Source organism: Ascaphus truei, chromosome 16 (genome assembly GCF_040206685.1).
Source record: "Ascaphus truei isolate aAscTru1 chromosome 16, aAscTru1.hap1, whole genome shotgun sequence".
Classification (NCBI taxonomy): Eukaryota; Metazoa; Chordata; class Amphibia; order Anura; family Ascaphidae; genus Ascaphus; species Ascaphus truei.
The window spans coordinates 38,895,862-38,920,411 of NC_134498.1; the positions used below are offsets into that span (position 1 = coordinate 38,895,862).

Genomic DNA, 24,550 nt, shown 5'->3' on the forward strand with positions numbered 1-24,550 from the left:
GTGTGTGTGCGCGTCTGTCACTGTGTGTGTGCGTGTTTCTGTCACTGTGTGTGTGTCTGTCACTGTGTGTGTGTGTGTCTGTCACTGTGTGTATGTGTGTCTGTCACCGTGTGTGTGTGTGCGTGCATCTCACTGTGTGCGTGTGGTGCGCGTGTCTCACTGTGTGTGTGTCTCACTGTGTGTGTCTCACTGTGTGTGTGCGCGTGTCTCACTGTGTGTGTGTGCGCGTGTCTCACTGTGTGTGTGTGCGCGTGTCTCACTGTGTGTGTGTGTGCGTGTCTCACTGTTTGCGTGTGTGTCTCACTGTGTGCGTGTGTCTCACTGTGTGTGTCTCGCTGTGTGTGTGTCTCACTGTGTGCTGCGCAGGGGGGGGGAACAGAGCTGCTCGGGGGGGGGGGGGGGAACGGCAACCAGAGCGGCGCAGGGGGGGGGACACGGCCGGAGATATTTAGGGGTACACAGACACCCGGCGCTACGCAGGGTGGGGCGAGAACTGGTGCTGCGCAGGGGGGGGGAGGCGGAGAGGGACGTGGAGGGAGCAGGAGGTTTTGGTCCCGGGCAGCGCCGGGTCTCTTAGCTAGTCAGGCAATAATTTTGAGACTAAAAATATTTTGGTCTTTTTGATACAGTTATTTTAAAACTACATAACTTCTTTAGTGCTGGAGGCATCTGTAAGACATTGGCATTATAATTGTAAAAGTAAAACGGTATAAAAGTGTAGGTTCTAATCGATCATATCATATATACAGCTCAAAAAGCTTTCTTTACCTGTTTTCCTTTTTGGGATGACTTTTGAAGAAAAAGACTTGCAATTCCAAGAACAATCTTCTGGAACCTTTCCCACTAGAAATGAGAACAAGGTTGTTGCAGGGTACATGTAACCAAACGTGGGTTTTCTTGAAAAGGCTTATTTATTGAGCCTTAAAAAAGTACAGCACACAAAAGCAAAACAGCTTCTTGTCAGCATACAAAAACAAAACAGCTTCTCTTCAGCATAGAAAAAGAAGACAGCTTCTTTTCAGCATGCAGGACACAGACAGTTCATCAAACATGTTCTTTGAAAACAGACCTTGCAGCAGTAATCTTACTTAAGCATTTTACTCCTGTCTCCTGACCAGCTAGCTCCCATGTGTGTCTAGCCTGGTGTTTTTATGCTCCTTGATGAGGCAGCTGGGACCAGACTAATTAAGCAGCCCTCTCAACTGAAACTTAACCTCGTCACTGCTGCACTGCAAACCTAAACATAGGTTTGCCACGTATATGACCATAACTAGTTGACTACACCACTCACTGCATGATTCCTCAATCACTCCTAAGTGTAACATTTCTTGTACCGCCTTCTCTACCAGGGCCCTATGATTTTCAGGCAACCTATAAGGACGGGAACTTACATGTCTCTATCACATGTGAAACTAAATTAGTTTGCCCTGGCAAATCAGAATAAACATCATGGAATTGTGTAATTATTTCTAACAAGTCCCCTTTTTGTTCAGAGGACAATTGTCTACCCATTGGGATTTTCTTGTCACCACCGATGTTCCCCCGTGGGGGCTGAGGACCAAGTTCTGTTTCCTCCTCCACCGGGTGGATGAATAGAGACCGCCTTCCAGGGTTTCAGCAAGTTCACATGGTAAATTTGTTTACCCTTCCTGGACCCTGGTTGAGCGATCTCGTAATCCACATCACCCGTGCGGCGGAGTACTTCGAATGGGCCCTGCCATTTGGCTAGGAGTTTACTCTCAGAACTGGGTAACAATAACATCACCTGGTCTCCCGGGTGAAACACTCTCATATGAGCATTATGATTGTAGCGCCTCTCCTGACTGTCCTGGGCTCATCTAAGATTCTCCCTAGCAAAATGACTGACCACATCTAGGTGCTTTCTAAGGTCCAATACATATAGCAGGGTATTCTTAGAAGGGGACCGCTGTTCCTCCCAGGACTCCTTTAGGAGGTCTAGGAAACCCTGGGGTTGGCCGCCATACAGCAGTTCAAAGGGAGAGAATCCCATGGAGACCTGGGGAACTTCCCGCACTGCAAACAGCAGAAAAGGGAGAAGTTCATCCGAAGCTCTCTTCTCTGAATCTACAAATTTTCTCAGCACCCCTTTTAGAGTTTGGTTAAATCTTTCCACCAATCCGTCAGTCTGTGGATGGTAGACCGATGTCCAAACCGACTTGACCTCTAGTAATTTTAAGACATCCTGCATCAGTTTAGCCATACAATTTGTACCTTGGTCTGTCAACATAACCTGGGGAAGTCCAACCCACGAGAACAGCTCCAACAACTTGTTGGCTACTTGCTTTGCCATTGCTGTCCTCAGGGGGAACACCTCAGGATATCTTGTTGCAGTCAACTATTACAAGAATAAACCTGTGTCCTTTCGCAGAAGGTTCTAGAGGTCCTACCAAGTCTACCTCAATCATCTCAAAAGGAACTGACACCAAGGGTAGAGGAACCAAAGGGGCTGGTTTTTGTCCCTTCGTACTAGTTAGCTGGCAGTCAGGACATGCTGCACATAACTTAGCAATATCACTATGGATCCCTGGCCAATAGAATCGGGACGAAATACGGTCCAATGTTTTATCCCTACCAAGGTGACCACCCCAAGGGACAGTATGGGCTAGAGTGAACACAGATTTAACAAATGCCTTGGGAACCAATATCTGTCTGGTGACCTCCCGTGTTTGTGTCTGCCTATTCACCCTATACAGGATATCATTTGATAATTCAAAATGGGGGAATACTATCACCCCCTGTGCATTCAATATCTGCTCATCAATTTTTACCACTTTATCATATTGTCTAGCAAGGACTGGGTCTTCCCTTTGCCTCTGGCAAAGATCAGGGAGGTATAGGTCTGGTAAATCTCCAGGGCCCATATCCCCTCCCTCTGGCCATCCCCAGCCATCACTTGTGACTTCTGGCTACTAGTATGGTCACCTTGAGACCCAGATTTCTGCAACCAGTCCTGTTTGTCAGAGTGTCTTTGCTTCCGATTCTTTTGAACCCGGTGTCTGCTGGGGAAGAGGTCTGCCGAGAAGGGGAACAGTTTACCAGGGTTCTCCTGAGCCATAGAATGAGGCTCCTCATGAGAGACTGGAGCCATTAGGTCTGAAAAGAAAGGCCAGTCCCGGCCGAGCACAATGGGGGCAGGGAGCCAAGGAGCAACTCCTACTTCGAGGTAGGCCTCCTGACCTTTTACCTGTAGCCGGATTTTGTCCTTCGGATACCGTTTTACATCGCTGTGTATACATTCTATACTCCATGGGGAGTCAAAAGAACACACGTTAGGCGGTAACGGTTCCTGGAAGACCAGAGCATTCCCAGAGTCTGAATCTACAAGGGTCTGGACGGTTTTACCCCCAACTTTGGCTGGAAGTAGCTAGGGCTTGTAATTTTCTCTGGTGATGGCAGAGGCGACGATCCTGCTGAAGGAACAATCCATCTGTGGACAGTCCACATAACGATGGCCTTGTTCTCCACAGGCAGAACATGGAAAGGGTTCCCTCGCCGGAGGGTGACGCGGATATTGCTCAGCTGGGCCGGAAACTGAAGAACAGGCTTCCGATGGGTCCTGTGTGCGACGTATTCTGAAGTTCCTCTCATGTGGCGATGAGTCAACATCAGGAAGTGGAGGAGGTTCTGGCGGTGACCGGCATTTGGACCTCTCCATTGTTGGAAGGACTGCTCCTTCCGTGGAACTTGGCGGTGGCGTATGGATGGTCCGTAGTTTCCCCGTTGCTCCAGTCTCCCTCTTTGGGCGTGCGCAAGTGCTGGTGTAGTCAAATCCGTCCTGTCCCGGACACTCGCCCAAGTGCTGGTGTAGTCAAATCCGTCCTGTCCCGGACACTCGCCTGGTCCTCGGCCCCAAGGAAGTTCTCAACGAGTCGAACCGCCAAAGCTAGGGTTTCAGCAGCATGGCGTTTTACCCAAGAGTGTCTCATCTTAGCGGTGTACTTCAGGCTCCGGAACTGCTGCCGGTAGGTCTCTGGGGTCAGACCTAAGTGATCCAGTATGGCGGCTTTTACTTGTTTATAATCCATTGCTTGGTCCGCTGGGAGGCCATGATATGAAGCCTGGGCCTTCTCCTATGAGGAGCGGGGCTAAAGCGGTTGCCCAGCGATCTGGGCCCTGGGCTTCGGCAACTCTTTCAAACGTCAGTAGAAATGCCTCTGGATCCTCGTTCGGAGCCATTTTCCTCAGGAGGACCGGGGGTTTGTTCGTAAGTTCTGGACTTTCAGACCCCTGGAAGTGCGTCAGCAACCTGGCCATCCGCTCATCCTGTGCTTCCTGCTGCTGGCTTAGGAGCTGGGTTTGTGGCTGCAATAGTCTTTCATCTCTCTCTGCCTGTAGTCGAGCCTGCTCACACAGAAACTCTTTTAAAAATTATTTTTTTCATATCATTTTTTTTTTAATGTGTGTGGCCCTTCAACTGCAGGGGCCTCTCAAAATCCCGGCACTTCTGACACCATATGTTGCAGGGTACATGCAACCACATGCGAGTTTTCTTGATAAGGCTTATTTATTGAGCCTTAAAAAAGTACAGCAAACAAAACAAGACGGCTTCTTTTCAGCATGCAGGACACAGACAGTTCATCAAACATGTACTTTGAAAACAGACCTTGTAGCAGTAATCTTACTTCAGCATTTTACTCCTGTCTCCTGATCAGCTAGCTCCCATGTGTCTAGCCTGTTTTTTTTTAAAGCCCCTTGATGAGGCAGGCATCTCAACTGAAACTTAACCTCGTCACTGCTGCACTGCAAACCTAAACATAGGTTTGCCAGGTATATGGCTGGCGACGTTTATTCACCCTGTCACAAAGGTAAATACTCTTCATACAGTGTCTTATTGAAGATTGTTTTTGCAAAGCTATATCTCCCAAAACCAGTGCTTATCACAGGGAACAACATCCTTCATTTATAGGAAACAACCGGTTAGGAATGATGCAATTTTGAATTGGTTTTTAATACCCAACAAAATATTGATTTTCTCATTTCACCCAACTGTGGGCCCCTATTTCAGCATTTCTTACTGCAGGGCTATAAAGCAGGATTTCTCTTGTTTATTTTTGAACACCCTGTGATGAAATGAGCAACCAGGCTCCTAAAAATTCCAGGAAGCTTTGCCCAGTTGCCTATTCTTGTCAGGGTAACCATGGAGTTAATGTTGGGCAACATTGCCCTGTGTATTGTAATATACCTTGTACGTGCCATATATGAAAACAGGAGTAATGCTTGTATCTGCCTACAGCACTTCAGATGTGTATTTTATTATGTGCAATGTATATTTAGGAAAATCATGAGGAGAAGATACACAACTTCGAAGACCACCTGGATATGGTCAGCCCCTACCCCTGCATGTCTGCCAGGAGGGTCTCTATGCTGTGCAGATGATTTTCCTCTACCCCAGAATCTCTGGGACATAACACTTGAGTCACCCCAAAGGCGGGAGTCTTTGGCAGCAGCCAAAGGGTGTCAGTCGTTTGCTTTTCTTACTGCTATTCTGTTATTGGACTTGGGTAAAGTATTTCTAATGCATATTAAAGCATTTCCATATTCACACATTACCTGCCTTCACAGCTCGACCTCTGCATAATCCTACTTACTTCTTCCCCAGCGCTATCTCCTTCAAATACCACACAGCTATCCGAAACACACCAACCCTCCTATCCCCCTGTACCCTATGGTTCCACTTAACCTTCCTTATAGATTATAAGGCCCTTGCGGCAGGGCCCTCCTTACCTACAGTACTGTAACAATATATGTTTATGTTTGTTATTTTATTGTTATTTTTTTGTCATCCAACCCTATTGTACAGTGCTACGGCATATGATAGAACATTCTAAATAAAGTAAATGTTCTAATAGATCACATCCTATATACAACTTACACATCTTTCTTTACCTGTTTTCTGTATTGTTTTGATTCTTGGAGATACATTTTGCAAGTCATCTACTTCTTCTGGAAACTTTTTCGCTAGAAATGAGAACAAGGTAAATGATAAGGCTTATTTATTGAGCCTTAAAAAAGTACAGCACACAAAAACAAAACAGCTTCTTGTCAGCATACATAAACAAAACAGTTTCTATTCAGCATAGAAAAACAAGACAGCTCCTTTTCAGCATGCAGGACACAGACAGTTCATCAAACATGTTCTTTGAAAACAGACCTTGTAGCAGTAATCTTACTTAAGCATTTTACTCCTGTCTCCTGACCAGCTAGCTCCCATGTGTGTCTAGTCTGGTGTTTTTAAAGCCCCATGATGAGGCAGCCGGGACCAGACTAATTAAGCAGGCATCATATGTAACTGTACTTATAACCATGTATTATTTGTTTTACTCTGTGCCCAGGACATACTTGAAAACGAGAGGTAACTCTCAATGTATTACTTCCTGGTAAAATATTTTATAAATAAATAAATAAATAAATCTCAACTGAAACTTAACCTCGTCACTGCTGCACTGCAAACCTAAACATAGGTTTGACAGGTATATGGCTGGTGACGTTTATTCATCCTGTCACATTCCTCCCCTGTTAGTGTGTGGCTGGGGCCATGCACGGCTGAAGCCCGACCATCCACCCCTTTTCTAGAAAAGAAATCAGCATTTGCATTTTCTTTTCCAGGCCTGTGCTGAATCTCAAATGAGAAGGGTTGGAGGGCCATATACCACCTGGTTAATCTAGCATTGGAGTCCTTCATAGTATTTAACCACTTTAATGGAGCATGGTCTGTTAACAACGTATAATGGACTCCCGCCAGGTCATGCCTCAAGGCCTCAATTGCCCACTTTACTGCGAGGCACTCCTTCTCAATTACTGAGTAGTTTTTTTTCCCTTGGGAACAATTTCCTACTCAGAAAAAGGATCGGATGTTCCACTCCCTCAAACTGTTGTGACAACACTGCCCCTAGCCCTATCTCTGATGCATCGGTTTGCACTACAAAAGGCCTGTTAAAGTCTGGGCTTCTAAGGACAGGACCATCTGATAGACACCCTTTTTTGTCCTCAAAGGCTCTCTGACACTCCCTTGACCATACCACTTGTGTAGGGGCACACTTTTTTGTGAGGTCCGTTAAAGGGGCTGCAACTTCTGAGTAGTTGGGGATGAACCGCCGATAGTACCCTGCTAAACCCAGCAGAGAGCGTACCTGCATTTTTGTTTGGGGGGTCGGAACTCCTTTCAGGGCAGCTACCTTGTCGGCTAGTGGCCTTACTTTTCCACCTCCCACTGCATACCTTAAGTATTTGGTTTCCGCCTTACCTAAGGCACATTTCTTAGGGTTGGCTGTGAGCCCTGCCTCTCTTAGAGATTTGAGGACCGCTTTCAGCCTACTTAGATGAGCCCGCCAGTGTTTACTATAAATGACAATGTCATCTAGGTAGACTGCGGCACAAGCCCGATGAGGTCTCAGCACTTTATTCATGAGTCTCTGAAATGTGGCTGGGGCTCCATGCAGTCCAAATGGCATTGTCACAAACTGGTATAAATCCATGGGAATGGCAAAGGCTGTTTTGCACTTGGACTTTTCTTCTAAAGGTATTTGCCAGTATCCTTTTGTTAAGTCCAGCGTGGATATATATTCCACGTTACCAAGGGCATCAATTAACTCGTCCACCCTTGGCATCGGATATGCGTCAAACTTGGATACCGCATTGACCTTTCGGAGGTCCACACAAAATCTTACCTTCCCATCGGGTTTAGGGACCATAACTAGTGGACTACACCACTCACTGCATGATTCCTCAATCACTCCTAAGTGTAACATTTATTGTACCGCCTTCTCTACCAGGGCCCTACGACTTTCAGGCAACCTATAAGGACGGGAACGTACTTTTACCCCATGTGCTGTCTCTATCACATGTGAAACTAAATTAGTTTGCCCTGGCAAATCAGAAAAAACATCATGGAATTGTGTAATTATTTCTAACAAGTCCCCTTTATGTTCAGAGGACAATTGTCTACCCATTGGGATTTTATCGTCACCCAAGATGTTCTCCCGTGGAGGCTGAGGACCCAGGTCCGTTTCCTCCTCCACCGGGTGGATGAATAGAGACTGCTGCACCTTCCAGGGTTTCAGCAAGTTCACATGGTAAATTTGTTTACCCTTCCTGGACCCTGGTTGAGCGATCTCGTAATCCACATCACCCGTGCGGCGGAGTACTTCGAATGGGCCCTGCCATTTGGCTAGGAGTTTACTCTCAGAACTGGGTAACAATAACATCACCTGGTCTCCCGGGTGAAACACTCTCATACAAGCATTTTGATTGTAGCGCCTCTCCTGACTGTCCTGGGCTGATCTAAGATTCTCCCTAGCAAAATGACTGACCACATCTAGGTGCTTCCTAAAGTCCAATACATATTGCAGGGTATTCTTAGAAGGGGACCGCTGTTCCTCCCAGGACTCCTTTAGGAGGTCTAGGATAGCCCGGGGTTGGCGGCCATACAGCAGTTCAAAGGGAGAGAATCCCATGGAGACCTGGGGAACTTCCCGCACTGCAAACAGCAGAAAAGGGAGAAGTTCATCCGAAGCTCTCTTCTCTGAATCTACAAATTTTCTCAGCACCCCTTTTAGAGTTTGGTTAAATCTTTCCACCAATCCGTCAGTCTGTGGATGGTAGACCGATGTCCAAACCGACTTGACCTCTAGTAATTTTAAGACATCCTGCATCAGTTTAGCCATACAATTTGTACCTTGGTCTGTCAACATAACCTGGGGAAGTCCAACCCGCGAGAACAGCTCTAACAACTTGTTGGCTACTTGCTTCGCCGTTGCTGTCCTCAGGGGGAACCGCTCAGGATATCTTGTTGCATAGTCAACTATTACAAGAATAAACCTGTGTCCTTTCGCAGAAGGTTCTAGAGGTCCTACCAAGTCTACCTCAATCCTCTCAAAAGGAACTGACACCAAGGGTAGAGGAACAAAAGGGGCTGGTTTTTGTCCCTTCGGACTAGTTAGCTGGCACTCAGGACATGCCGCACATAGCTTAGAAATATCACTATGCATCCCTGGCCAATAGAATCAGGACGAAATACGGTCCAATGTTTTATCCCTACCAAGGTGACCACCCCAAGGGACAGTATGGGCTAGAGTGAAAACAGATTTAACAAATGCCTTGGGAACCAATATCTGTCTGGTGACCTCCCCTGTTTGTGTCTGCCTATTCACCCTATACAGGATATTATTTGATAATTCAAAATGGGGGAATACTATCACCCCCTGTGCATTCAATATCTGCTCATCAATTTTTACCACTTTATCATATTGTCTAGCAAGGACTGGGTCTTCCCTTTGCCTCTGGCAAAGATCAGGGAGGTATAGGTCTGGTAAATCTCCAGGGCCCATATCCCCTCCCTCTGGCCATCCCCAGCCATCACTTGTGACTTCTGGCTACTAGTATGGTCACCTTGAGACCCAGATTTCTGCAACCAGTCCTGTTTGTCAGAGTGTCTTTGCTTCTGATTCTTTTGAACCCGGTGTCTGCTGGGGAAGAGGTCTGCCGAGAAGGGGAACAGTTTACCAGGGTTCTCCTGAGCCATAGAATAAGCTCCTCGTGAGAGACTGGAGCCATTAGGTCTGAATAGAAAGGCCAGTCCCGGCCGAGCACAATGGGAGCAGGAGCCAAGGAGCGACTCCTACTTCGAGGTAGGCCTCCTGACCTTTTACCTGTAGCCGGATTTTGTCCGTCGGATACCGTTTTACATCGCTGTGTATACATTCTATACTCCATGGGGAGTCAAAAGAACACACGTTAGGCGGTAACGGTTCCTGGAAGGCCAGAGTTTTCCCAGAGTCTGAATCTACAAGGGTCTGGACGGTTTTACCCCCAACTTTGGCTGGAAGTAACCAGGGCTTGTAATTTTCTCTGGTGAAGGCCGAGGCGACGGTCCTGCTGAAGGAACAATCCATCTGTGGACAATCCACATAACGGTGGCCTTGTTCTCCACAGGCAGAAAATGGAGAGGGTTCCCTCGCCGGAGGGTGACGCGGATATTGCTCAGCTGGGCCGGAAACTGAAGACCAGGCTTCCGATGGGTCCTGTGTGCGACGTCCTCCTAAGTTCCTCTCATGTGGCGATGAGTCAACATCAGGAAGTGGAGGAGGTTCTCGGCGGTGACCGGCATTTGGACCTCTCCATTGTTGGAAGGACTGCTCCTTCCATGGAACTTGGAGGTGGCGTATGGATGTCCGTAGTTTCCCCGTTGCTCCGGTCTCCCTCTTTGGGTGTCCGCAAGTGCCGGTGTAGTCGAATCCGTCCTGTCCCGGACACTCGCCTGGTCCTCGGCCCCAAGGAAGTTCTCAACGAGTCGAACCGCCAAAGCTAGGGTTTCAGCAGCATGGCGTTTTACCCAAGAGTGTCTCATCTTAGCGGTGTACTTCAGGCTCCGGAACTGCTGCCGGTAGGTCTCTGGGGTCAGACCTAAGTGACCCAGTATGGCGGCTTTTACTTGTTTATAATCCATTGCTTGGTCCGCTGGGAGGCCGTGATATGAAGCCTGGGCCTTCTCCTATGAGGAGCGGGGCCAAAGCGGTTGCCCAGCGATCTGGGCCCTGGGCTTCGGCAACTCTTTCAAACGTCAGTAGAAATGCCTCTGGATCCTCGTTCGGAGCCATTTTCCTCAGGAGGACCGGGGGTTTGTTCGTAAGTTCTGGACTGGCAGACCCCTGGAAGTGCGTCAGCAACCTGGCCATCCGCTCATCCTGTGCTTCCTGCTGCTGGCTTAGGAGCTGGGTTTGCAGCTGCAATAGTCTTTCATCTCTCTCTGCCGGTAGTCGAGCCTGCTCACACAGAAACTCTTTAAAAATTCTTCCATTTTTTTTCTTATCATTTTTTTTTATGTGTGTGGCCCTTCAACTGCAGGGGCATCTCAAAATCCCGGCACTTCTGACACCATATGTGGGGTATGTAGGGTACATGCAACCACACACAGGTTTTCTTGATAAGGCTTATTTATTGAGCCTTAAAAAAGTACAGCACACAAAAGCAAAACAGCTTCTTGTCAGCATACAAAAACAAAACAGCTTCTCTTCAGCATAGAAAAACAAGATGGCTTCTTTTCAGCATGCAGGACACAGACTGTTCATCAAACATGTACTTTGAAACAGACCTTGTAGCAGTAATCTTACTTTAGCATTTTACTCCTGTCTCCTGACCAGCTACAGTAGCTCCCATGTGTGTCTAGCCTGGTGTTTTTAAAGCCCCTTGATGAGGCAGCTGGGACCAGACTAATTAAGCAGCCCTCTCAACTGAAACTTAACCTCGTCACTGCTGCACTGCAAACCTAAACATAGGTTTGCCAGGTATATGGCTGGTGACGTTTATTCACCCTGTCACAAAGGTAAATACTCTTCATACAGTGTCTTATTGAAGATTGTTTTTGCAAAGCTATATCTTCCAAAACCGGTGCTTATCACAGGGAACAACATCCTTCATTTATAGGAAATAACCGGTTAGGAATGATCCAATTTTTAATTGGTTTTTAATACCCAACAAAATATTGATTTTCTCATTTCACCCAACTGTGGGCCCCTATTTCAGCATTTCTTACTGCAGGGCTATAAAGCAGGATTTCTCTTGTTTATTTTTGAACACCCTGTGATTAAATGGGCAACCAGGCTCCTAAAAATTCCAGGAAGCTTTGCCCAGTTGCCTATTCTTGTCAGGGTAACCATGGAGTTAATGTTGGGCAACATTGCCCTGTGTATTGTAATATACCTTGTATGTGCCATATATGAAAACAGGAGTAATGCCTACAGCACTTCAGATGTGTATTTTATTATGTGCAATGTATATTTAGGAAAATCATGAGGAGAAGATACACAACTTCAAAGACCACCTGGATATGGTCAGCCCCTACCCCTGCATGTCTGCCAGGAGGGTCTCTATGCTGTGCAGATGATTTTTATCTACCACAGAATCTCTGGGACATAACACTTGAGTCACCCCAAAGGCGGGAGTCTTTGGCAGCAGCCAAAGGGTGTCAGTCGTTTGCTTTTCTTACTGCTATTCTGTTATTGGACTTGGGTAAAGTATTTCTGATGCATATTAAAGCATTTCCATATTCACACATTATCTGCCTTCACAGCTCAACCACTGCATAATCCCACTTACTTCTTCCCCAGCGCTATCTCCTTCAAATAACACACAGCTATCCGAAACACACCAACCTTCCTATCCCCCTGTACCCTATGGTCCCACTTAACCTTTCTTATAGATTATAAGGCCCTTGCGGCAGGGCCCTCCTTACCTACTGTAACAATATATGTTTATGTTTGTTATTTTATTGTTTTTTTTTTTTCATCCAACCCTATTGTACAATGCTACGGCATATGATAGTACATTCTAAATAAATGACGATAATAATAATGTATGGTGTTTAAACATGTGAAATTAGTGGTACTGTTTGTCCCCAGGGATGTATCTTGTGCTTGGTAACATCAAGGGACAGATAATGCTTTTCTCCAGAATATCTGGACATGCAAACGTTAACGCTGCACTTTTTGGCCACCAGAGCTTTATTCCCTGGGGCTGCATCCAGTTATTTATGGCTGGGCTGGGGGTACCCCTATCAGGGCACATAGCTCCATATTTTTAAGCCTTTTTCTGTGGACATTGCCTGCATGGATTAAGAGGGGACTGTCTGCAGAGGCTGTGGAACAAAGGGCAGCTGCTGGGAACCAACGCTGAACAAATGTGGAGGCGTTTTCTACAGCGATAGATTGGCGCCTTTACAGTCGACATCGTGGAGCCCTGAACCAGATTGAGTCAGCTGAGCAGAGGCTTCATAGGCCCTCCGGTGATTGGTTAGTTCGGATCTCCGACCCACACTAATGTCACCCGGTTCCAACCAACGAAGGTCATAGCCATGCCCCCATATGTTATTGGCCTGTCCTGCCCTGGCTACTGAATGGCCAGAAAGTTAAACAGACACCCCTGATTGGATAAGCACGCCTTCTTCCCCCATTCCATTATGGAGGAAAGGTGCTTATACCAAGCCGATCAGGAACTACAGGAGATTAGAATTGACTAGTGCAGACTAGGGAAAAGCCTCTGAGCTTCACATCCAGACACTGAGGCTTGCGGCGGCGAGCTTCCGGGGGGGGGGGCGGGAGGGGTCCGGGTTTAGGTTGCCCTGCTTCAGCGAACCGGAAGATTGGTGGCAGAACTAATTTGGATCATTGGTTCAAGGAGGTGACCTGCATTGGCAGGAGAAACCCAGAGATGATCCCAGCACCTGTGCAGAGGACTGTCGTTTTGTTTTGGGGCATCTAGCTTTGACGTATGGTGGTCCCCACTACTCCAGCAAGTAGCTAGGCGGCTACCAACCTTGGGCTAAAGGCCACATTTCTTTTGTGTCCGGTCAAGGACTTCTTTTGTGCTGGAGCATCCACGGGTGGTGGATAAAGGCCCACCCCCCCCCCTGCACCAACCCAGTAGCCAGGAGGCCATCAGCTATTGTGGATTAAGTATTCAGAGGCTATTAGTCACTTCCCAGTATCCCAGTACTTTCTTCCATGAAACTACCAGGAAGGTACCCAAGGATTGGGGGTGGGTTCGTTGGACTGTCCAAGCTCATCTGGAGCCCTCACAAGGTCTGTGATTATGCTCTTTTGTAATTATTTTCCCCCATGTCTTTCCCCTTTATGGTATATCTGTCTTAGGTGGTGGAATCCCTGTTGTCGTGTCCCAATATAATAAACCTAAAAATGTATTATACTCCCTGTGCCTGGCTAGTGTAACCTGTGTCTCGGGTTGAGCCAACTCTCAATGGCTCTGGTGGCAGCAGATGCACAAAGTTATGGGCACTGATCGAGGTTGTGAGGCACCCCGTTACGTGACACACCCATATACAAACTTTGCTGTCTTTCTTTACCTGTTTTCTTTCTTGCTCTGGCTCTTGGAGAAACATTTTTCAAGTCAACTACTTCTTCTGGAAACTTTTTCACTAGAAATGAGAACAAGGTAAATCTCGGGCTCTGCCAAGCAATTGTATCATACAATATATTTAACCCAAGTACTTCAGATCTCACCACAGATTTGTGATGTAATTTATTATACTGGAAGGATGGGTTCCATTTTCATTATTGGGCATATATAGCCACAAGTTAGCATTCATTTCTACATTTATCTTTGGGTTTACGGTGGTATAAGGCTGTGCTTTAGGGCCTGACAAATATATTGATCTTCTTGATATAGTTCTTTTTATACAATCTAGCTCAGTGTTAAACATGTTGCCCACCAACCACATTCAACCAAGCCACAGACTATGACTGCTGCAACTGGGAGTGCACAGAGGAGGGTCGGTGTGATGGAGGGGATATGAGAAATGGCATAAGGGATGGGAAGAACGGCCCCACCACCATCTGTCCTTGCATTGAGCAGAGGGGCGGTGCAGTGAGCTTGGTTGGCGGGACACAGCGCTAGTAAGGGTATGTAATATTTTTTTTATGGGAAAGGTGCTCCAAGCTGGCTTTCTGTGAAATTAAATAATTAAAAAAAGAAAGGGTAAGAGAGAGTGGGGAGTGTAAGAGAGAGAAAAGGATGGAGTGTAAAAGAGAGAGAGGGGGAGTGTAAGAAAGAAAGAGAGAGGGAGGAGAGTGTGAGAGAGAAGGGGGAGTGTAAGAGGGAGAGCGTAAGAGGTAGAGGGGGATAAAGAGTAATAGAGAGTATGGGGAGATTAAGAGTGTAGGGGGAAGGGTAAGAGACTAGAGGGGAGAGTGTAAGATAGCGAGGAGGGGAGTTATAGAGTGAGGGAGGAGTGAGAAAGGGGGAGGAGCATTTCCTTAGTACAACTAAAGTTACATGTACCTTTTGGTTTCTAAAGATACAGTATGAGGCAGTAATTTAGGACCATGAAAATATTTCGGTCTTTTTGTTAGTTATTTTAAAACGATGTAACTTCCCTAGTGCTGGAGGCGTCTGCCAGGCATAGGCGTTATAATTGTAAAAGTAAAAAGCTATACAAGTATTAGGTTCTACTAGGTAATATCATAAATACAACTCACAAATCTTTCTTTACCTGTTTTCCTTATTTTGATGACTCTTGGGGACACAGCTTGCAAGTCAACTACTTTTTCTGGAAACTTTCTCTCTAGAAATGAGAACAGGTTAAATCAGGACGTCAGGCTCTGCCAAGCAATTTTATCATACAATATATTTAGCCCAAGTCCTTCAGATCTCACCACAGAATTGTGATGTCATTTATTATACTGGAAGGATGGATTACATTTTCATTAGTATGGATTTAACCACTAGTTAGAATTAATTTAATGTGTACAGCTAAAGGTCCATTTATCTCTGGGTTTACAGTGGTATGAGGCAGTACTTTAGTGCCTCACAAATATTATGGTCATCTTGATTGTTATATGTTTTTTTTTTCAAACTTATTTTTTATTGCAGTTTTAAGGGGTTGGGGAAACAGGATGGGAGAAAGTAAGTTATTAACAACTGGTAAACAAGACCCTCAGTGACCTGCTAGAAAAACAACCAAAGACGAGTAATTGCTGTTATTACTCAATTTTGCCAATTCAAAACTAATAAACCCCTAGAGGCCAATGGAACTGGTTCCACGTATTAATTACTCATCTATTGATCCAGTGATCGCATCGTTTATAGAAATTCCTAATGGTTATGTTTTTGGATAGAGGTACGTTTCTCCATTAACTTCAGTTCCTTAATTCTCATTATGACCTCCCTTTTGGAAGGTGGTAGAGGGTTATTTCCAGTTATGTTATGGGATATTAATTTATGTGTGTGGGAGTTCAAATTTTCCATTAGTTTGGAAAGTAAGAGTTGGGTCAAGAGGAATTGTAATCCCTAAAATGTCCCCAATTAGCTTCTGGATCATAACCCATTATTTCTGTATCTTTGGGTAGAACCACTCTGACCACATCTCCTCCTGCACTGATTTGAGGCATCTGAAAATATCTAGTTCAATTTTTTAGGTGTGAGGTACCACCTGAAAAGTATTTTAGAAATGTTCTCCCTTGTTGTGGTACATACAGAGATCTTTATGCATTATCCCAGATGTCTTCCCAATCCTTATTCGACATATCAATTTGGAGATCAGTTTCCCATTGCCTCATGTATTTATGGTTAGGAAGGTCACTCCCCAAGGGGGACCAACTCCATGTATAAAACCATTATTAGGCCATGCTGAAAGCTCCTATATCAACATAGCCCCTTAAGGTGAGGGTTCCCCGAGCAAAACAGAGGCTTGGTGGGAGGATCCAATTTGGAGCACTGGATCATGGGGATGAGCTGCATTTGTGGAAGACCCCCAGAGACAATCCCAGCACCTGTGAAGAGGACTTTGTTTGGGGGCATCCAGCTTTGGCATGTGGTGATCTCCACTACACCAGCAAATAGCCAGGCAGCTACCAACTACTTTGAGCTTGGTTGCCAGGATGCTACAGGCCACGTTTCTTTTGTGTCTGGTCAAGGACTTTTATGCTAAGGCATCCCCGGATGGTGGATATTCCCCAATCCCCCGCCTCCCCCCCTCCATCACTCCCAAACAACAACTCCATAGCCGGTAGGCTATTGGCTATCATGGGCTAAGTTCCGGTGGCTATTAGCCACTTCCAAGTATTTTCTTCTACGAAACTGCTAGGAAGGTACCCAAAGATTGGGAGTGCATTCAATGGACTATCCAGGCTCATCTGGAGTCCTCACAAAGTCTGAGATTATGCTCTTGTAAGTATTTTCCCCCGTGCCATTACCCTTTATTTTAAATCTGTCTTGGGTGTTGGAATCCCTATTGTCGTGTCCCAATATAATAAACCTAGAACGTATTATACTCCCTGTGCCTCGCTAGTGTAACCTGTGTCTCGGGTTGAGCCAACCCACTGGCTCTGGTGGTTGCAGATACACAAAGTTATGGGCACTGATCGAGGACCTGTGGTTGTGAGGCACCCAGTTACGTGACACACCCATATACAAACTTTGCTGTCTTTCTTTACCTGTTTTCTTTCTTGCTCTGGCTCTTGGAGAAACATTTTTCAAGTCAACTACTTCTTCTGGAAACTTTTTCACTAGAAATGAGAACAAGGTAAATCTCGGGCTCTGCCAAGCAATTGTATCATACAATATATTTAACCCAAGTACTTCAGATCTCACCACAGATTTGTGATGTAATTTATTATACTGGAAGGATGGGTTCCATTTTCATTATTGGGCATATATAGCCACAAGTTAGCATTCATTTCTACATTTATCTTTGGGTTTACGGTGGTATAAGGCTGTGCTTTAGGGCCTGACAAATATATTGATCTTCTTGATATAGTTCTTTTTATACAATCTAGCTCAGTGTTAAACATGTTGCCCACCAACCACATTCAACCAAGCCACAGACTATGACTGCTGCAACTGGGAGTGCACAGAGGAGGGTCGGTGTGATGGAGGGGATAGGAGAAATGGCATAAGGGATGGGAAGAACGGCCCCACCACCATCTGTCCTTGCATTGAGCAGAGGGGCGGTGCAGTGAGCTTGGTTGGCGGGACACAGCGCTAGTAAGGGTATGTAATATTTTTTTTATGGGAAAGGTGCTCCAAGCTGGCTTTCTGTGAAATTAAATAATTAAAAAAAGAAAGGGTAAGAGAGAGTGGGGAGGGTAAGAGAGAAAAGGATGGTGTGTAAAAGAGAGAGAGGGGGAGTGTAAGAAAGAAAGAGAGAGGGAGGAGAGTGTGAGAGAGAAGGGGGAGTGTAAGAGGGAGAGCGTTAGAGGTAGAGCGGGATAAAGAGTAATAGAGAGTATGGGGAGATTAAGAGAGTAGGGGGAAGAGTAAGAGACTAGAGTGGAGAGTGTAAGATAGTGAGGAGGGGAGTTATAGAGTGAGGGAGGAGTGAGAAAGGGGGAGGAGCATTTCTTTAGTACAACTAAGGTTACATGTACCTGTTGGTTTCTAAAGATACAGTATGAGGCAGTAATTTAGGACCATGAAAATATTTCGGTCTTTTTGTTAGTTATTTTAAAACGATGTAACTTCCCTAGTGCTGGAGGCGTCTGCCAGGCATAGGCGTTATAATTGTAAAAGTAAAAAGCTATACAAGTATTAGGTTCTACTAGGTAATATCATAAATACAACTCACAAATCTTTCTTTACCTGTTTTCCTTATTTTGATGACTCTTGGGGACACAGCTTGCAAGTCAACTACTTTTTCTGGAAACTTTCTCTCTAGAAATGAGAACAGGGTAAATCAGGACGTCAGGCTCTGCCAAGCAATTTTATCATACAATATATTTAGCCCAAGTCCTTCAGATCTCACCACAGAATTGTGATGTCATTTATTATACTGGAAGGATGGATTACATTTTCATTAGTATGGATTTAACCACTAGTTAGAATTAATTTAATGTGTACAGCTAAAGGTCCATTTATCTCTGGGTTTACAGTGGTATGAGGCAGTACTTTAGTGCCTCACAAATATTATGGTCATCTTGATTGTTATATGTTTTTTTTTTCAAACTTATTTTTTATTGCAGTGTTAAGGGGTTGGGGAAACAGGATGGGAGAAAGTAAGTTATTAACAACTGGTAAACAAGACCCTCAGTGACCTGCTAGAAAAACAACCAAAGACGAGTAATTGCTGTTATTACTCAATTTTGCCAATTCAAAACTAATAAACCCCTAGAGGCCAATGGAACTGGTTCCACGTATTAATTATTCATCTATTGATCCAGTGATCGCATCGTTTATAGAAATTCCTAATGGTTATGTTTTTGGATAGAGGTACGTTTCTCCATTAACTTCAGTTCCTTCATTCTCATTATGACCTCCCTTTTGGAAGGTGGTAGAGGGTTATTTCCAGTTATGTTATGGGATATTAATTTATGTGTGTGGGAGTTCAAATTTTCCATTAGTTTGGAAAGTAAGAGTTGGGTCAAGAGGAATTGTAATCCCTAAAATGTCCCCAATTAGCTTCTGGATCATAACCCATTATTTCTGTATCTTTGGGTAGAACCACTCTGACCACATCTCCTCCTGCACTGATTTGAGGCATCTGAAAATATCTAGTTCAATTTTTTAGGTGTGAGGTACCACCTGAAAAGTATTTTAGAAATGTTCTCCCTTGTTGTGGTACATACAGAGATCTTTATGCATTATCCCAGATGTCTTCCCAATCCTTATTCGACATATCAATTTGGAGATCAGTTTCCCATTGCCTCATGTATTTATGGTTAGGAAGGTCACTCCCCAAGGGGGACCAACTCCATGTATAAAACCATTATTAGGCCATGCTGAAAGCTCCTATATCAACATAGCCCCTTAAGGTGAGGGTTCCCCGAGCAAAACAGAGGCTTGGTGGGAGGATCCAATTTGGAGCACTGGATCATGGGGATGAGCTGCATTTGTGGAAGACCCCCAGAGACAATCCCAGCACCTGTGAAGAGGACTTTGTTTGGGGGCATCCAGCTTTGGCATGTGGTGATCTCCACTACACCAGCAAATAGCCAGGCAGCTACCAACTACTTTGAGCTTGGTTGCCAGGATGCTACAGGCCACGTTTCTTTTGTGTCTGGTCAAGGACTTTTATGCTAAGGCATCCCCGGATGGTGGATATTCCCCAATCCCCCGCCTCCCCCCCTCCATCACTCCCAAACAACAACTCCATAGCCGGTAGGCTATTGGCTATCATGGGCTAAGTTCCGGTGGCTATTAGCCACTTCCAAGTATTTTCTTCTACGAAACTGCTAGGAAGGTACCCAAAGATTGGGAGTGCATTCAATGGACTATCCAGGCTCATCTGGAGTCCTCACAAAGTCTGAGATTATGCTCTTGTAAGTATTTTCCCCCGTGCCATTACCCTTTATTTTAAATCTGTCTTGGGTGTTGGAATCCCTATTATCGTGTCCCAATATAATAAACCTAGAACGTATTATACTCCCTGTGCCTCGCTAGTGTAACCTGTGTCTCGGGTTGAGCCAACCCACTGGCTCTGGTGGTTGCAGATACACAAAGTTATGGGCACTGATCGAGGACCTGTGGTTGTGAGGCACCCAGTTACGTGACACACCCATATACAAACTTTGCTGTCTTTCTTTACCTGTTTTCTTTCTTGCTCTGGCTCTTGGAGAAACATTTTTCAAGTCAACTACTTCTTCTGGAAACTTTTTCTCTAGAAATGAGAACAAGGTAAATCAGAATGTCGGGCTCTGCCAAGCAATTGTATCATACAATATATTTAACCCAAGTCCTTCAGATCTCACCACAGATTTGTGATGTAATTTATTATACTGGAAAGATGGGTTCCATTTTGATTATTGGGCATATAACCACAAGTTAGCATTCATTTCTACATTTATCTTTGGGTTTACAGTGGTATAAGGCTGTGCTTTTGGGCCTGACACATATATTGATCTTCTTGATATAGTTCTTTTTATATAATCTAGCTCAGTGTTAAACATGTTGCCCACCAACCACATTCAACCAAGCCACAGACTATGACTGCTGCAACTGGGAGTGCACAGAGGAGGGTCGGTGTGATGGAGGGGATAGGAGAAATGGCATAAAGGATGGGAAGAACGGCCCCACCTCCATCTGTCCTTGCATTGAGCAGAGGGGCGGTGCAGTGAGCTTGGTTGGCGGGACACAGCGCTAGTAAGGGTATGTAATATTTTTTTTATGGGAAAGGTGCTCCAAGCTGGCTTTCTGTGAAATTAAATAATTAAAAAAAGAAATGGTAAGAGAGAGTGGGGAGTGTAAGAGAGAGAAAAGGATGGAGTGTAAAAGAGAGAGAGGGGGAGTGTAAGAAAGAAAGAGAGAGGGAGGAGAGTGTGAGAGAGAAGGGGGAGTGTAAGAGGGAGAGCGTAAGAGGTAGAGGGGGATAAAGAGTAATAGAGAGTATGGGGAGATTAAGAGTGTAGGGGGAAGGGTAAGAGACTAGAGGGGAGAGTGTAAGATAGCGAGGAGGGGAGTTATAGAGTGAGGGAGGAGTGAGAAAGGGGGAGGAGCATTTCCTTAGTACAACTAAAGTTACATGTACCTTTTGGTTTCTAAAGATACAGTATGAGGCAGTAATTTAGGACCATGAAAATATTTCGGTCTTTTTGTTAGTTATTTTAAAACAATGTAACTTCCCTAGTGCTGGAGGCGTCTGCCAGGCATAGGCGTTATAATTGTAAAAGTAAAAAGCTATACAAGTATTAGGTTCTACTAGGTAATATCATAAATACAACTCACAAATCTTTCTTTACCTGTTTTCCTTATTTTGATGACTCTTGGGGACACAGCTTGCAAGTCAACTACTTTTTCTGGAAACTTTCTCTCTAGAAATGAGAACAGGGTAAATCAGGACGTCAGGCTCTGCCAAGCAATTTTATCATACAATATATTTAGCCCAAGTCCTTCAGATCTCACCACAGAATTGTGATGTCATTTATTATACTGGAAGGATGGATTACATTTTCATTAGTATGGATTTAACCACTAGTTAGAATTAATTTAATGTGTACAGCTAAAGGTCCATTTATCTCTGGGTTTACAGTGGTATGAGGCAGTACTTTAGTGCCTCACAAATATTATGGTCATCTTGATTGTTATATGTTTTTTTTTTCAAACTTATTTTTTATTGCAGTTTTAAGGGGTTGGGGAAACAGGATGGGAGAAAGTAAGTTATTAACAACTGGTAAACAAGACCCTCAGTGACCTGCTAGAAAAACAACCAAAGACGAGTAATTGCTGTTATTACTCAATTTTGCCAATTCAAAACTAATAAACCCCTAGAGGCCAATGGAACTGGTTCCACGTATTAATTACTCATCTATTGATCCAGTGATCGCATCGTTTATAGAAATTCCTAATGGTTATGTTTTTGGATAGAGGTACGTTTCTCCATTAACTTCAGTTCCTTCATTCTCATTATGACCTCCCTTTTGGAAGGTGGTAGAGGGTTATTTCCAGTTATGTTATGGGATATTAATTTAAGTGCGTGGGAGTTCAAATTTTCCATTAGTTTGGAAAGTAAGAGTTGGGTCAAGAGGAATTGTAATCCCTAAAATGTCCCCAATTAGCTTCTGGATCATAACCCATTATTTCTGTATCTTTGGGTAGAACCACTCTGACCACATCTCCTCCTGCACTGATTTGAGGCATCTGAAAATATCTAGTTCAATTTTTTAGGTGTGAGGTACCACCTGAAAAGTATTTTAGAAATGTTCTCCCTTGTTGTGGTACATACAGAGATCTTTATGCATTATCCCAGATGTCTTCCCAATCCTTATTCGACATATCAATTTGGAGATCAGTTTCCCATTGCCTCATGTATTTATGGTTAGGAAGGTCACTCCCCAAGGGGGACCAACTCCATGTATAAAACCATTATTAGGCCACTCACAAATCTTTCTTTACCTGTTTTCCTTATTTTGATGACTCTTGGGGGCACAGCTTGCAAGTCAACTACTTTTTCTGGAAACTTTCCCACTAGAAATGAGAACAAGGGAAATCAGAACGTCGGCCTCTGCCAAGCAATTTTATCATACAATATATTTAACCCAAGTCATTCATATCTCATCACAGATTTGTGATGTCATTTATTATACTGGAAGAATGAGTTGATTTTCATTAGTATGCATATAACCACTAGTTAGCATTAATTTCTACATTTATCTTTGGGTTTACTGTGGTGTGAGGCAGTATTTTAGGGCCTGATAAATATATTGGTCTTGAGATAGTTCTTTTTATACAATCTAGCTCAGTGTTAAACTTGCGGCCCACTGACCACTTTCATCCGGCCCACAGACTATGGCTGCTGCAACTGGGAGTGCACAGAGGAGGGTCGGTGTGATGGAGGGGATAGGAGGGATGGCATAAAGGATGGGAAGACTAGTTTAAAACTATTACGTTTTAAATCACGTCAATATACATTTAAATTTTCACTGTAGTGCGCCGCAAAGGGAGCTTTCGTTTAAGTGCTTAGTTGTACTTGCCCTTCACATGGTAGTCATATCCCTGGAGGCAGGCAGCTTCACAATAAAATCAATGGAAAGGTGGGTCTACAGGTAGGTGGGGACTGGCAAGGGCTGGAGAACCCACAGGGTAACGTCCTCAGCACCTTAGTCTTGGCGCATACAACGCAGGCTGCCAAAAATTCCTTCACATGTTTGCGGGCCTATGGCCAGAAAAAGATCAATTCAAGGAAATCACATCTTCCTAACTCCTGGGCGACCAGCCATCTTGGAGTTGTGATGCCATTGCAACACCTCACTTTGAAATTCGGGAGGGACAAATAGTTTGGACGAACGAGTGGAGGTTGGCCTGGGATCCTCTGCCTGAGCCTATGAAATTGGTTGCAGAAGTGAAAATGAAACTGCAGAAATGATCTGAGAAGATGGAATTATGGGCCCCTGCTCTATCTCCTTGGCGGCGTCTGGAGAGAATTGCCTGGATAGCGCGTCTGATTTGACGTTCTAAGTTCCTGGGCGATAAGAGATCACAAAGTTGAACCGAGTGAAGGAGAGCCCACCTTGCCTGACGCGTCCCGAGTCTCCTTGTACCATCAATGTATTCAAGGTTCTTGTGGTCCGTCAGGATTGTGATGAGAGAAGTTGTCCCCTCAAGTACAGTAAATGTCTCCATTCTTCTAGAGCCATTTTCATAGCTAGTAGTCTCCGATTTCCAACATAATAATTCCTTTCTGCGGCAGAAAAGTTATTTGATAAGAAGGCACAGGTGTAGAGCTTCCCATGAAAATCCTTCCTTTGAGAAAGAACGGCTCCGTCTGCCGAATCAGATGTGTCCACTTCCATGCATGAATTGGCTGTGGATGGATCAATACAAGTGCGGAAGAAAAGGCGGACTTGAGTTTCTCGAAAGTCAGAAGAGCCTCAGAGGTCCATATCTTGGGATTTGCACCTTTCTTAGTAAGAGCCATAATGGACGCAACTAACTTGAAGAAGTTCCTGATGAAACGTCGGTAGCAGTTGGCAAACCCAGGAAATTGTTGAGTTTGTTTGAGGCCTGTCGGTAGGGGCCAATCCAACGCTGCCGATACTTTCGCATGACCCATCTCAAATCCAAGGGAGGAGATGAAGTATCCGAGGAAGGAAATCTTCTTCTGTTCAAACTGAGACTTCTCGAGCTTGGCAAAAAGGGACTGATCCCGAAGTCTTTGGAGAACCTGTCTAACCTGTGCCTGATGTTCAAACAAAGAACTGGGGAAAAAAAAGGATATCGTCCAGATATAACACGAGAAATCGATTGAGTAGATCCTGGAAAATCTAATCGATGACATTTTGAAATACAGCTGGTGCATTGCATAACCCGAAAGGCATGACCAAGTATCCGTAGTGGCCGTCACGGCTATTAAAGGCCGTCTTCCATTCATCACCTTCTCTGATCCTAACTAAATTGTAAGCTCCTCGAAATCCAGTTAGGTGAAGATCGTAGCCTTGCATAAGCGGTCGAGAAGTACATGGATGAGGGAATAAACCCTCGCTGGAAGTTCTCCGAAATGTATTCACACATTGCCCTGGTTTCTGGTTCCCTTATGGTTAAGAATATAAATACGCACAACTGCCCCACGCCGTGCAGGGCTTTACTCTCCCCA

General features: G+C 44.8%; 1 protein-coding gene across 1 annotated transcript in view; it reads right to left on the minus strand.

Annotated features, from left to right (window-relative positions):
* LOC142467233 (uncharacterized) overlaps positions 1 to 24,550 on the minus strand; it is an 85,857-nt gene that overhangs the window by 38,951 nt on the left and 22,356 nt on the right. The window contains exons 12-20 of the mRNA XM_075572665.1: positions 22,354 to 22,425; positions 21,201 to 21,272; positions 20,051 to 20,122; positions 18,109 to 18,180; positions 16,965 to 17,036; positions 15,023 to 15,094; positions 13,877 to 13,948; positions 5,908 to 5,979; positions 769 to 843 (exon numbers count right to left, since the gene is read on the minus strand). Coding sequence (XP_075428780.1) covers positions 769 to 843; positions 5,908 to 5,979; positions 13,877 to 13,948; positions 15,023 to 15,094; positions 16,965 to 17,036; positions 18,109 to 18,180; positions 20,051 to 20,122; positions 21,201 to 21,272; positions 22,354 to 22,425 — 651 coding nt within the window. The remainder of the gene's footprint in view (positions 1 to 768; positions 844 to 5,907; positions 5,980 to 13,876; positions 13,949 to 15,022; positions 15,095 to 16,964; positions 17,037 to 18,108; positions 18,181 to 20,050; positions 20,123 to 21,200; positions 21,273 to 22,353; positions 22,426 to 24,550) is intronic.